Here is a 15,708-nt window from a genome sequence, read left to right as displayed (position 1 = left end):
GAAGTCGCTACAATTGTCAGAAATTCGAGTTTCTTTTGCGAATACCAAAAGTAAGCATAACTGTAAAAGGCTTGATTTAATATTAAGCTGTGTAAAACATTGCTGGATATACAAAGGATCACCACTTATTAGTGCCTCACTTCACCTGTCACTCCTTACTTGTAAGTGCATGTGGTTTTACAATTACGCTCGAACATTAGCTTCACGTTTAGTTCCTCTGCCGCTTATTTGTTGGCAGGTTAACTAAAACCATTATTTCCGATTTGTTTGGGCCTATTCATAATGTTTATTAGAAATTTCAAATTTCATGTTTTAAACGAAAAAATACACAAATTTACTGAGATAGCTTCACAATGCCGAACTGCAATTTTTAATCATGTTTTCATTTAAACTACGCTTTCCATATCTGACAGTAAATAATTTAAATTAATTTAAAATAAGTTTTCCATTTCGGTCTCGATTTTAGTAGTCTTACTCCTGTAAATCATACTTCTACTGACAACAGTCAAGTCATGCCGGTTCTCTATCTAACTCCGTACTCCAGAAAGTTTTGAATTAAAATCGCGTAACTTCCGATCCAGCCAGAAAAGTTCTGATATATTTAATTGTGATCTCTGGTTCCTAACCTGGTCTCGATTTTAATCTCGGGAACAGAGTATTTAACTCTGTTTCTCTCTAAGCAGCTTTTCTTCAGTAAGCACAACTCGAGACGTAGGGTCGTAAGAAATACACCCCCACACTGAACTCGTTCAGTATATAAAATTTATTTACAAAAAAGTAGACTACAGTTTATTACGGCACAACACTGTACCGATTGACACACTAACAATGAAGGATGGGTTGGAATAATCGAGAATCGAATATCTACTTGATAATTTCTATAAAGTAAATAAGCTCTATCTGCATTTTTCATCCAACCTCACCCTTCATTCGTACCTCAGCGTCTTTTCCGGAGGAGTGTAGCCTCTCTCCATAATCTCAGCGGGCTTGCCGAGTATCTGAGATGTGTGTTATCACTACCGAGCCTTATCTTACAAACTTTTTTCTCCCCAATTTAAATGTTTTTTTGGGAACCAGCTTCCGACCAGTCTAGAAAGGCGGTCGAACGCAAACCTTTCGTTTATGTCCGCGATGACCCGAATATGGGTGTCATCCTCCCATTTGTTTATTTGTTTAATTGCTGCTATTTTCATGCCATTGTAAATGGTTTTATGACGAAACCGCACCTGGGTCGAATTTAACAAGACACAAGATTGCTTTGTTTTTCTCCCAAATAAATATTTTACATCCTGTATATAAACTTGAAATAAAACATTAAATAGCTGCAATACTAATTTATTTTACGATTGTCAATGTTACAAGATTTTGTTATTGGCTTACAATTATTCTTCATTCTTTCTATTATTTTTCCTGTAAGAAAAACATTATTACTATTATTATTGATTTTTAATATTTTATATTTTAAAATTTATATTATGTAAGACACTATGTACTTGACTGTCCTCTTACTGAGGATTTCCGTCGAGGGGCTGACCAAGTCGACTGGTCTAAGCCGCCTAAACAGGTACTTCGAACGCTAGCAGCTANATTAATACTTACCTGTATCTTTTCGTGTTTGCCACGTCCCTGAATAAAATTGCAAAAATCGATCAAACATTATAGTTACATTAACAATATATAGTTTATTATTTCTAAATGCGAATGCATTTTTGTTAATTTTACACATACCGATTCTTCAATTTTCTTTAAATATTATTTATATATCATAGTATAATACTTTCTTTTCCGAACTCAAACAACCGAAATATCGCTAAACATAGTAAATAAAACAAAGTTCAAGGTACAGGAAAACAATTCTTCGAAAAAAAATTTACTTGCAATATCCATTAATCAGGAATGCTCTCATAGAATTTACCTCTATACTGTTCCTTTTGCTACGTAATAACTACACAGTTTAATGTTACAAACGTATTCAAATTGATATCCGTGACGAACATGCTGATAAATAAGGTTATTTGCCTCTCTGACTTTTCCTATACCACGCATTAAGTGAAAGCTGTTTTATCCCTATATTCTATCTGCTCCTAATTACAAGATTAGGACAACTAGTGGAGTATTTTAATGTAGCAATATTAAAATTAATAAGTATCGAAAATCTTCGAGGTGATTGCCTCCGAGGTTTAAATTCTTAAGAATTTTTTATAAGTTCTCTCTCCCAAATACGTCAGGACCTATCCTTAATCACACGATTGCCCCCATTGTGACCTGGCAATCCCATGAATGGTACGAAGAAAAACATTCTTAGTGCCCATAGAGCTGAAAACATTCTTCTTGGTAAAATTTCCTATTAGATAATTACTTCTTGCCAGTAAAAACTGCGGCAAGTCCAGTGAACACAATTAAGAACCCGACTTATAATCTACGGTATAGAGCAATTAAACTATTTCTCTATACCAATGGATAGGAACTATATTTTTGCATGAAATACTTTTCCTTTTAACTTGAGTACTTAGCACGTTTGAGAATAATGTGTTGTTAGAGCTTCATAAAGCCCTAAAAAGTAAAATGTTCAATTACTTGCCTTATACATTACAACAAACTTGTCGAGGTTTTATAGTGTAAAATATAAGCAGTAATGATATGAGCTTTGTTAAAATTAGAGTGAAATATCATTTCATATGTAAAAATTTCAGTGTAGATTATTATAAGTATTACCTATTATAAATTATATTAAAAANAGATTACTTTAAATTTTTAAAAGTAAAATCAAAAAATATATTTAAAATTGGCGTAACTTATACTCGATTTTATTTGTATATATACGGTATATTAATTAGATATTTATAAATATATAGTCTATAGCTATCGAAACAATTACAATGACGGATTCTGCTCTTTTATACATTGATAGAACTAGCAGAGATTCGGAGCTGCATGGGCTAAAAGTAAGTAGCCTTTTAATCTTTATAACGTCGGATATCTCGTCCAATTATCCCTTTCTAGTTCTGGCTACATACATGTGAAAGAAAAGGCTGTACTCAAAGGTGTAGCCTTAAAAGATAAGAAAGATGGGTGAAGGAAGGAAGGAGAGTGATTTGAAGAAAAGTTAGGAGGGTGGGATGGTTTGAGTAGTTCTGGCTACAGTAAACAAACAACGACCAATATCCAAAAATATGTCCATAGATTACAATTCTACACATTTAAAATTTTTATATACTGTTTCAAAAGTCTCTTAAGCATGTAATATATAAAAAGATGTTTTCTATAGGATAATTAAGAAATTATTTATACACAAAAAGAAATTATAAGTTAAAAATTAGTCAATTACTTACCGAACAATATGCTTCAAACTAAATTAATATGTAAAAAAATTAACATAATACAACAAAATTATATTAATTTATCGATTTGTGAATAATATAAATACTTAATAAAATATAAATTGCAGTTGAGTGAATTTATTGCACTTTTTTTTAATATTAAGTAAAGGATGAAAGTAAAGGACGTTTTCTTTTCAGAAAACAAAGTTAGATAATCTGATTATATTTTTACCTTATCCACAATTATTCTTCCGCCATCTTTACAGTCTTCAGCTGTAAGCTACAATTAAAAGAATAACATATTCTTAAATTTATATTAATGAAATTACAATATATATTATACTATATCACATATGCAAACCGAATATTCAAATTTCTTTTTAAATATTTTAATAATAATCTTACCTGAGAACTTCTTACTCTTTCTTCAAAACGTTGCTACAAAAAACGAAGCATGTATGGCATATAAAAAACTAATAATTTGACTTAAGTAATTTCACTTCAGTGCAATTATAAAGGCAATTCGTAAAAACGCTATCAAGGTTTAATCAAAACAGAAAGTGCGAGAAGTAAAAAGGCATCTGAATTCATCTAAAATATGGCCCCTCTCCTCTTCAAGAGATATAAAAATATATAAATAATGTTAATAAAAGCCCTCAAAAGACTAAATATTGGGAAGGTTCTTTGAATCAGATGCGCCAGCCAAATAGCTCTGCTACCATCTGTCTATCCAGGCTTGTATCATAATAGAAAAAATATAAATTTAATAACACCATAATATTTTAATATTGCATTTATTAATCGTGTAAATAATAAATTTGTGTTAATAATTATAATTAATACTTACCTGTATCTTTTCGTGTTTGCCACGTCCCTGAATAAAATTGCAAAAATCGATCAAACATTATAGTTACATTAACAATATATAGTTTATTATTTCTAAATGCGAATGCATTTTTGTTAATTTTACACATACCGATTCTTCAATTTTCTTTTTCCCACATGCAATAAAACCCTAAATTTAAGTAGTAAATCAATAATAATTAAGGCACAGTGTATATTGTCTTAAATAAAAATTACAAAGAACAAAATATAAAAAAAATCATAATTAATATAATCACATCTTTTAATTCCTCGCCTTCCTTTCCAGCATTCTGCTCACAACACTCTGTTATCTAAATTTTAAAAAAGTGTAATCATTTACTTATAAAAAATAAGTTAACTTTTTACTTTATATTGAGTATAACTTAAAACAATAATTAATTATTGCATTTTAAACAGCAATATAATTAAATTTATAATGTAAAAATATATTATAATATGATATAAATTTATATACAGTATTACGATCATAATGTTTTCTATTCAACCACGCTGGAAAATTGTATTGTAGTAAGACTAGATCTAACGAAGAATTTTTGCTAAAATACTTTATTTTTCTATATTTACGTACTCATAACTAAGGTTAAGAATCAAGAGTTAGAATGAAAAGTTTGTGGACGTATTAGAACTAAAGTGAATAAGTAGTTCACTTCTTACACTAACTCTTGACCCGTTGTTTTAATACGGCCGTAAGAGTGTCCGAAATACATTTTTAAAGGATAGCACCATACACAAGTAAAGTACTTTGTCAAAATAATCGCTGTCTGCTTCCTATGTTCTCAAGAAAATTCGCATTAATACATTATAAATTATAATATTAAATTTGTTTTTATACATCTGTACTTACTGTTTCTTTCACCAACTAAATAACCGTTTAATTTCAACGAAAAGGAGTACATGATGCAATACAGTATATCGACTTAACCTATCTACAGTATCTAGTAATCGCGAGAGAGAGCGAGAGAGAGAGAGAGAGAGAGAGAGAGAGAGAGTTTACAATTGTNAGTTTGTGGACGTATTAGAACTAAAGTGAATAAGTAGTTCACTTCTTACACTAACTCTTGACCCGTTGTTTTAATACGGCCGTAAGAGTGTCCGAAATACATTTTTAAAGGATAGCACCATACACAAGTAAAGTACTTTGTCAAAATAATCGCTGTCTGCTTCCTATGTTCTCAAGAAAATTCGCATTAATTCATTATAAATTATAATATTAAATTTGTTTTTATACATCTGTACTTACTGTTTCTTTCACCTTCTTTTGAATTTCTAAAAAAAAAAAAATTATTAAGCATTTATCCAATTACTTATAAACATTATCAGGTTTAATAAAGATTTTGTATTTAAAACACTACAAGATGTTATTACACAGTGTTATTTTCAAATATTTCAAAAATAAAACCATTTGTTTAAAACTATTACATTAATTAACCTATTATTAGACCTATATTATAAGTAAACTTATTGCATACCTGGTCGGCAATACCACTTATTTCCTTCTATGGATATGAAACTGATCAGAAGGAAAAGAACGAAAGGCAGAAATTTCATTTTGTAGTTACAAATTATAATTCAAACTGTTGAATGGAAATTCAAACTCTCTTTTTATATAGAAGTTTAAGGCGTGGTTTGTGTTCATTTTTTAAAACGCCATACGATAATTTTCTTCCGTTCATTTAATTATAACGTTTTTTCCTGGTATTTTGTTTAATCAACCTGTTTTGTTTCATTAATCATGTTGTTATGTAGAAACAAAAGAATTATTTTACTTTTAATTTTCTATAATTTTTACCAGTTTAAGATATTTAAATAGATATTACTATTTCTACGTGCGCTTATGATATTAAGAATATGCTAACGTAGATGTAGTGTTAAATACGAATTATTCTGTTACAGAAATTTATTAAACGTTATTTTCATTTAACGGTGTATTTTGCCAGTAGACCGATTCAGTTTTATTTGCTTTTTTTTCAAAGTATTTATTAATCTTATAGGCTTTTAATTTGCGTAGTAGAATCTTATATCATACAGAAATTTTGATTAAAATACGTAATTTTGAAATTGTCACGTCATTAAACGTTAAAAAATCTATATTGAATGGTTACGTTCTTAGTATGAAGTTATGTTTTTCTTATTATTATGTTGTATTACGTTCGAGAATTTTTCTAAATTGAAAAAGTTAAAATCGACTTCAATTGTTTAATTTTCGTGATAATTGATGGATTTATGAGACGTACATTGTCAGTAAAGTTTGTATAGCATAGGGAAGTAAAATGTCCTCACGCTATATAATATAGCTGAGCAGTGCTGAGAAAAATATACATTAAAGCATCTTTATATATTACAAGTATCCCTTGATTAACGCAATTAATTATTTATGAATTTTTAAACTTGTAGAAAATTAACGAATTATAAGTTAATAAAAGAATTAATTAGGATTTTAAAAACTGTTATATTTGTTTTCATTTTCGAGAATTTTCCGTAAAAATTTTCCATAGAAAAAGCATTATTTTTTTCCTCTATCTGCTGGAGATCGCGTGTATAACTAGAGATTAAAATCAGGCTTAAGGCTCTACGAGAATGTTTATTCATTGTGCTGATTCTCTTGCCTGGTCGCTCGAGTAAAGACATTTTTTTTAATTTTTTTTGTAAATTTACTGTTGGTTGGAAAGGAGCAAAGGCCTATTTAATGCTGCAGTTTCGGGTCTTTTCAGATCTAAATCCTTTCCTGAAGAGTAATTATTATTCTAAAATTTAATGATATTTTAGTCTAATTTATAGTTAATAATTTATATTTATTAAATAAAATTAAATTTAGATTTCAGTTTGATGGGAGATTTTATGACAGATTAAATGAAAACTTTCTTTCTCCAAAATATAATAATTTATCTATAATTTTTTAACTAAACTATTTATTAGTGAATTCTCGTATTATTGATTTTAAAATTATATATTTATTGTATTATAAATTTCTTCTTTCCATATTTAGTGAAAGATTGGTTGAAGACGTCGAGTAGCATAAACGGAACAATAAGAATAACGTGGTTCCTCCAAGAAACAGAAACATCGAAATGAGTGTAAAATCGAAATGTTACTCAAGAAAACTTGAGTTAGCAGGGCTCGAGATGTTCGAAATGTAGGTTCGATTGAAATACACCTCTACACTCAACTTGATTCAGTATATATAGTTTATTTACAGGGATTGTACGCTGCTTATCACATCACCACAATGTACATAGTGACACACTAACGATCAAGGATAGTCTTAAACAATCGGTGATCGGATGTCTTCTTAATAATTTCTAGGCCGTGGATAGACTCTGTCTGCATTTTTCATCCAACTTCAGACCTCACCCGTAGCTGAGCGTCTTTCCGGTGGAGTGTAGCCTCTCTCCCTATCCTCAGCGGGCTTCTCGACTATTTGAGATCCAAGTGTTATCAGCTCCTAGCTTTACTCTTTTCACCTTTCTTTCCACCATCTCCGTAATTTCAATGTTTTTTGGGAGCCAACTTCCGACCAATCAGGAAGCATTGGTCATTGGGAGAAGCTTTCTTTTACGTCTGTCCGACCCGAGTATGGTTGGTCATCCTCCTACTTGTTTACTTGCTTAATGATTTTCTGTAGCTGTAAGTGGTTTATAATCGGACCACACCTGAGTAAAATTTAACAAACCACAAGCTTCTCTTTCTCTTCACTTCCAAAATAATATTTTACACAAAATATAGGTAAAAAATTACATTAAAAAATTTCAAATAACCACGAAGATACCACAATAAATTAATAATAAATTACACTTTTTCTCTAATAAAAATTTTTCTCTGTAAACACTTTTGGCTCTTTAATAAAATTTTTCGAATGATTTGGCATCAAATTATTTCAAAATCACAAGAAATTGTTAACTTTTTCTTTTTATTGTTGTTTTTTAAATTAAAAATAACGCTAAATCCGGTTTATTATATTTGTTTTCGAAATATCGCACGGATTTACATCGTGCACGACAGTAGACGAGTGCGGAATTGCTAGACCTTCTTCACACGATATTTGACAGTAAAACATCTGGTGCTTAGGATCATACATGTCCATGTATGATCCCAAGCACCAGATTCCAATACTGGATCCAGAATGAGCATCGGAAGTGAAATAATTGAGTCTCTATTGGCAACAACATGTAAGATACACCTGCTCAGCAGTACAAGACTTTTATTTCCGCATGCTGTACAAACTTTAATGACAATGTTATTCAATTATCACTGAAATTAAACAATCAAAGTTAAATTAAATTTTTTTAAATTTAAAATAATAATATCTAAACGTTATACACTACGTAATTTATTTTTTTTATAATCAATATGGGTTATAAATCTTTTTCAATTAGATTTCGCTTAATAACTGGAAATTATTCGAGATCTTAATTAATATAATTAGGATACGATTAGGTTTTAATTTTACAATACAATCTATAATATAAAATATTATTATTTCTTATAATATTTTTTGCTGAAGTACTTTTACCAAGCAACGATTCAACCTCTACAGCTTACGTAGGTTATTCTTATAACATTACTGTATGATATAAGCTTCTACTATGCAAATTAAAAGCTTATAAGATTAATAATTACTTTGGAAAAAACCAAATAAAACTAAATGTTTTAAAATAAAATCGGTCTACTGGCAAAATACAATGTTAAATGAAAATAACGTTTAATAAATTTCTGTAACAGAATAATTCGTATTTAACACTACATCTACTTTAGTATATTCTTAATGGGCACGAAGAAATAATTAGGAATATCTATTTAAATATTTTAAACTGGTAAAAATTATAGAAAATTTCAAATAAAATAATTCTTTTGTTTCTACATAACAACGTGATTAATGTAACAAAACAGGTTGATTAAACAAAATACCAGGAAAAAACGTTATAATTAAATGAACGGAAAATAAATTGTCGTATGGCGTTTTTAAAAATGAACACGAACCACGCTTTAAACTTCTATATAAAAAGAAAGTCTGACTTTGCATTCAACAGTTTTAATTGTAATTTCTAACTACAAAATGAAATTTCTGCCTTTCGTTCTTTTCCTTCTGATCAGTTTCCTATCTGTAGAAGGAAATAAGTGGTTTTGCCGACCAGGTATACAATACGTTTATTTATAATACAGTTATAATAATAAGTTTATGTAATAGTTTTAAACAAATGGTTTTATTTTTAAAATGTTTGAAAATAACACTGTTTAATAAGATCTTGTTGTGTTTTATATACAAAATCTTTATTAAATCTGATAATGTGTATAAGTAATTGGATAAACGCTTAATAATTTTTTAGATATTCAGGAGAAGGCGGAAAAAAAAGTAAGTACAGATGTATAAAAACAAATTTAATATTATAATTTATAATCTATTAATGCGAATTTTCTTGAGATCACATGAACCAGAAAGCGATTATTTTGTCAAAAGTACTTTATTTGTCTGTGGTGCTATCCTTTAGAAATGCATTTCGGACACTCTTATGGCCGTATTAAAACAACGGGTCAAGAGTTTGTGTAAGAAGTAAACTACTTATTGACTTTAGTTTTAATACGTCCATGCTTATGGACAAACTTTTAATTCTAACTCTTGATTCTTAATCTTAGTTATGAGTACGTAAATTAGTCCATCAGTTGCACAGCGTTGCCAATACAAGATGTTATTAGTTTCTGAAAAAGTTGTATTATTATTTTAATTTTTTCTTCGTTAGAATCGTAAATGTATTTATTTTATTTATTATTAATTTTAATCGTTGTGTGCTCACTCTAGTTCAATACAAATGCTCGCGTTGAAGAGAAATAAATTATTATCATAACTGAGCTGCAATTTACAAATTGCAGATCTATACATTTCCTCTATCGCCCGTCCGTCCGTTTTCTTCTAATCTCAAAAAATGAGTTAAATAGATGAAAATCGAGACCAGATGTCGAAATCGTGGGGGCCGGAGGCCCTGAGTAAGTAAATATTTAGTTCTCCGGGCTGAGTCGGAAGTGTCGTAATTTTTTAAAAATTAAACGATAAATGAAAATTGCAACTCTGCATCGATTCCTCTGATGATGTCAGAATAAATAATTGCTCGTAATGTTATCTTGTAAATTCACATCATAACATTAATATCAATTTTTACATGTATAAATTTATTCAAGTTACTGCTAAGAACGGAATAATTAATTATTTTGAATTATGCTGAAAATAAAATAAAGGTTAACTTGTCCTTTATAACTAATTCGTTCAAATTTGTTTATTATTTAGATAGAAACGTGTTGCAAAGAGAATGCTGATAAGACAGACCCTGAATTTAAAGATGTAATTACATAAATAATGATTTTATTATATTTTGGTATATGTGAACTTTATAAAAGTGTGCCTCAATTATTACTAATTTACCATTTATATTTAGGAGTTTATTAAGTGCATAGAGAGTGGAACTGGTGGAATGGTATGTACAATGTTAAAAAATAATATATTCTTAATTAAAAATAATAAATTATTGGTGTAACTATTTATACAATGTTTAATCGATCTTTGCAATTTCATTCAGGAAACACACAATAATGATAATCGTCCGGTAAGTATCAATTATAATTATTGAATCAGATTTATTATTTAAATAAATGTAATATCAGATAGTATTGTGTAATTAAATTCATATATTTTCTATTATGATGCAAGCCCAGATACAGAGATGCCAACATTGGCTTGAGCATTTATAGGGTTTACCAATATTTAATCTTTTATATATAAAACATATGAAACTGATGTAATTTATATTGTGCTAAAGTGAAATTACTTAATTAAAAATATTATTTTTATGCAATACTTGTTTCTTTTTTTATAGCAAATGGGTACAATAAAAATAAGATTTTTTGAGATTTGGATATATGGTTGTCATTTGTAATATGATATAATATATAGTAAATATCAATTGTAATTTCATTAATATGAATTCGAGATTCATATTCTTTTAATTGTAGATTGTGGCTAAAGACTGTGAAAATAGCGGAAAAAAATTTAAGCAAGAGGTAAAAATATAATGAGATTATTAAAGGACGTTAATACATCCTTTACTTAATATAAAGACTCATATAATATAAATTCACTCTACTGGCGATTATATTTTATTAAGTATTTATATTATTTACAAATCGATAAATTAATATAATTTAGTTTTATTGTGCTAACTATTTTACATATTATTTCAGATGAAAGACATGTGTGTAAGTATTTGACTCATTCATTAAATATAATTTTCTATGTATATAAATAACTTCTTAATTGGTCGGTAGAAAATATTTTTTCTATATATTACAAGTTTTACATATTACTTTGAAATAGTTTATTAAAATTTCTAAAGTATAAAATTGTAATCTACAAATAGCCTATATGTTTTTTTGGATACGGGTCTCGTTGTATGAAAGAGATATATCAGGGATAATTAGAAAACATACCTGACATTTCTAGGGCAAAATAATAATCCTTCTTAAAAGGTTACTTATTTTTAGCCTAAGCCGTTTCATACATCTGTCAATGTATAACTTAGAGCAGAATGCACTCATTGTACCGTAATTGCTTTGATACTTGTAGGCTATACAAGTACCAAAGCAATTACAATGATATAAATAAATACAAATAACTTTAAATATGTAATCAATATACAGTAGGTATAAATAAAAATCGAGTATAAGTTAAGAGAATATTTAAAATAATTTTAATTGTAAAAATTATATTTAAGATTTTACCTTTAAAAACATGTAGAAATAATGTGAATAAAATTTTCATTTACATTATGTAATCAATTAATAAAATTATTATTTTTTATACAATTTATAGTAGGCAATAGTTATAATAATTTTAGCTGAAATTTATTACATATGAAATAATATTTGCTTCTAATTTGAAGAAAACTTATACCATTACTGCTTATATTCAATAGCATTTACCATAATCCCGGCTGCTTTGTCATAATGTACTGTACATGCTACATTTTCTGTTATAGGGCTTTATGAAGCTCTAACAACCACATTATTCTCAAACGTGCTAAGAACTCAAGTTTGTAAGAAGAAGTATTCCATAAAAAAAAATTTAGTTCCAATCCATTGGTACAGAGAAATAGTGCAATAGCTCTACACCCTATAAGATGAATAGATTACAAGTCGGGTTCTTAATTGTGTTTTCTAGTTTGTCGCGGTTTTTACCGGCAAGAATTATCCAATAGGAAATTTCACCAGACAGACAGACAAACAAATTTTGAAATTTAACTTTTTCTCATTACCCCACTCTATGGCTTTTTTAATAATATCAGCAGCAGCAGTCGCAATTGCCCTTCTTGAATTAACAGTAAACACCAGAAACGCATCGTCTGGATAAGCGAAAACGCGACACTGGTGTCCAAAATCCAGAAGAAAAAAAGCTGTCAAATAGTATGTCCCAGAAAAGAGGTCCGCAGACCGAGCCCTGAGGGCGCCCTCTTTGGAGGACACGAGAAAAAAATCTCTCACCAACGCTGATAGATGCCTTTCTGTTGTTGAAGTAATCTTACACGAGATGAAACAGGTTAGATAGGCAGCCATAATCTGAAAGCCTTCGCAGGACCTGTGGCTACCAGGCTGAGTTGAAGGCATTTTGCAACTCCATACTAAGGCCGAAGACATACATATGTCTGGTGAAAAGATCCTCAATACAGTGGGTCAGGTCCAGAAGTGCGTCACTAGTACTTCTTCTTTGCTTCCTAAATCCATATTGAGCATTGTGGAAGAAGCCTTTTGAGTTCCAGAACCAGGAGATCCTTTCATAGCGAAGCCTGTCTAATACTTTCCCAAATATAGAGAGAAGAAAGATATTTCACATATTGTGGAGCGTGAGGGGTTCATTCCGCCTCTTAGGGATAAAAAAGATGTGCATGCTTCAACGCACATGGAAATACTCCAAACTGCAGGCATGTGTTAAAAATGTTCAAAAGGTCTGGCCTAATATCCCAAAATTTTTGTACAATATCTGTATTGATTCTATCAGGTTAAACCGCATTTTTCCTTGGTAAGCGTTTAATAATGTCACTGATTTCATGAGAAGAAAAAGGTAGGTCATCCCCTGTTAAATGCTTCCTGTTGTTACGTGATCTAATCATGGTCTGTTCCAAGGTGTCAGTGTTTAGAGTTGAAGAGAAGTGATCAAAAAACTTTCAGTTGTTGTCTGCAAATCATCAACAATGTCAGTAACAGGATTTTCACTGCAGAGAAGGCTGTGACACTTGATTTTATTTGTGCTGACCTTATAAACAAAACCCCAGGAATCATCACCGGCTGAGAGCAGAAGCTCTGCCAAGACTCTAGTTTTGCCTTTTTTATCACCTGTGTTGTAGAACCTTTGGTACTCAAGATAGCGTGTAAATAGCTCGCTTCTATCATCTTTGCACCGCTGGAAATTCTTACGCGACCAATTATTCATCCTTCTATTGAAGGGAGGTTGTCATTCCACCAAGGAGCGGCCCGCCTATGTTCCTTCCTCCACGGAATCGTATCACAGCAGATTTTAAGGATTTCCTCAATCAGTGTTAACGAGTCTTTAACCTGCGTCTGCCAAGAGTTTTAATTCCTATGAAGACAACACTCCTGCAGATCAGCAAACCTACACCAATCCACAGACTTGGTAATGAAAAAAGAAATCAAGTTCCAGTCCTTTCCATTCCTAGGGGTAGATTAGTAAATGTCGTAAGTGATCTGAAAGACTGTCAGTATAGCCAACCTCCCAATTTTTAATAACCGGGAGAAGACTGCCATAGCAAATAGTCACACATATCCACTTTCTATTCAGTAAGTTGGCTGAGAATCAGGGTCATTTAGAATGACCAAATCATTTGCTGTTATGAAGCTCTGCAGGGCCTCCCCTCGATCGTCACTACAGTCACAAGATCAAAAATTGAGCCAGATGAAAGTGTTTCATTGCTTCGTTGATGTTCTGAAACATGTTGGTTATGCAGGCACTTCCAAACAAATAGATGCTAAAGATCACAATCTTGACAGTTGAGAAGCAAATTTCAAAGCAAACACAATTCGTGGAGGAATACTTCGGGTGAGACACGATAGTCAAGAGGAGGTTTACAATGACAGCCGCAGTCCAAGGCTGACCACAAAAGTGCTGAATAATATAGTCTCTTAGCCTGAATCATGCTACCTTTTTGTCCAAGCAGTATGGCTCTTGTATCAGCCCAATGTCGAAGTTATCCAACTCCTGACAGAGTTGGGAGTTTGCGGCAACAGCCCTTCTAAGATTGATTTGCACAATTCTTATTTTCGATTCCTGCAAACAAGGTTCAGTATAAGAGTTACTGGCCATAATCGATTCTTAATAAGGTTTGAGATTTCACACGGTTAAGACAGGGCATTCTCTAACGAGCGCATTATGTTTCTAGTTGCTCTGTTTTTTTCGTACTCAATTCATGCACTTTGGGTCGTCTGCCTTCTTGTCACAATCTTTGAATGAGTGGTCCCCCACATTGACTGCAAGTGCAGGAGTCTACATCACTTAAAACGTTGGTTAATTGGGATGAAATCCAGAATTGCACTCCTTGTCCACTTGAGTTCCTTCAGAAGCAGGCTCCTAACCTGTAGAACCACTTCAATCACCCAGGAAACATATAGTGAGTTCTTTTGATTAATGGGAAAGCGCACACGAGCTTTCTCCTGAAATTCTTCCTTTGTAAACGCCTCTACAATTAAGCTATTCTGTTTGAACATGGCTTCGAGTAATTGCTCCCTTTCGAGAGTTTTAGGCACAGAGATGATCTTAACAAGCGGAAGATGTTTCTTCGGAATTGTTGATCTCAATCCAGAAACCTCAGAAACAGCATCCCGAAAAACCTCGACTCCCCTTTACAGCAAAGATCGACACCGACATATCCTTTCGTGATTTTCCGTATCCGCTGCACATCGATCCTTATTTCACGAGGGCTGACACTGTTGGTTAAAGTACTGCAAGTAGATTTAGAGTCCTGCAAGTCCGATTCACCGTACACGAGAACCGTGTGGCAAGGCTTAGGAGGAGCCGAAGCGGCCGTGGGGGCCCAACCGACCGTTTAACAACATAACTGTAGCTGCTGCCTGATACAGAAGCAGCCGACCGACCAGCTGCGGAAAAAGCCTGTTGTCCTTCTTTCATGGTCTTCTCGACCTTCGCAAGAGCATCTTAAGTCCTCTCTGCGTGGGAGGCTAGCAGATTAACAAAATTGTCTTTGGTGACGAACGAGTCCAGTCGATTAACAAGACTGTCAGACAGCGCGTTTGAAGAGATAATCAATACCGCAAGTTCAATTACTTTTTGAAAGTGATCAGTAATAAAGTGCGCATGCTCCTTTGCCCCATGCCTACCCGAATTGTTACCGGCCATGTAACCCTTAACCTCCTCGAGGATAAGGAAGATTCGCGAAAGGAATCCCAAGACATCACCGTCAGCCATGACGCAAACAAACAAGAGAAAATGTCT

The 15,708-nt window shown here is 31.5% G+C and overlaps 1 protein-coding gene across 1 annotated transcript; it reads right to left on the bottom strand.

Moving 5' to 3' along the window:
- Positions 1-1,320: 1,320 nt before the first annotated feature.
- On the bottom strand, positions 1,321-5,765 carry LOC111640031. The gene is made up of 9 exons (XM_023386036.1): positions 5,675-5,765; positions 5,446-5,471; positions 4,442-4,495; positions 4,297-4,335; positions 4,168-4,194; positions 3,726-3,758; positions 3,553-3,600; positions 3,333-3,350; positions 1,321-1,410 (listed from the first exon to the last, which is right to left on the bottom strand). Exons 1-9 carry the CDS (start codon positions 5,751-5,753, stop codon positions 1,402-1,404), a joined length of 333 nt encoding a protein of 110 aa, XP_023241804.1. The 5' UTR covers positions 5,754-5,765; the 3' UTR covers positions 1,321-1,401.
- Between the last annotated feature and the right edge of the window lie 9,943 nt (positions 5,766-15,708).

This window comes from Centruroides sculpturatus, unplaced genomic scaffold (genome assembly GCF_000671375.1).
Source record: "Centruroides sculpturatus isolate CEXI.00-Female unplaced genomic scaffold, Cexi_2.0 scaffold1416, whole genome shotgun sequence".
Taxonomy (NCBI): Eukaryota; Metazoa; Arthropoda; class Arachnida; order Scorpiones; family Buthidae; genus Centruroides; species Centruroides sculpturatus.
The sequence above is the reverse complement of the archived record's forward strand: the minus strand, read 5'-3'. Positions and strand labels throughout refer to the sequence as shown.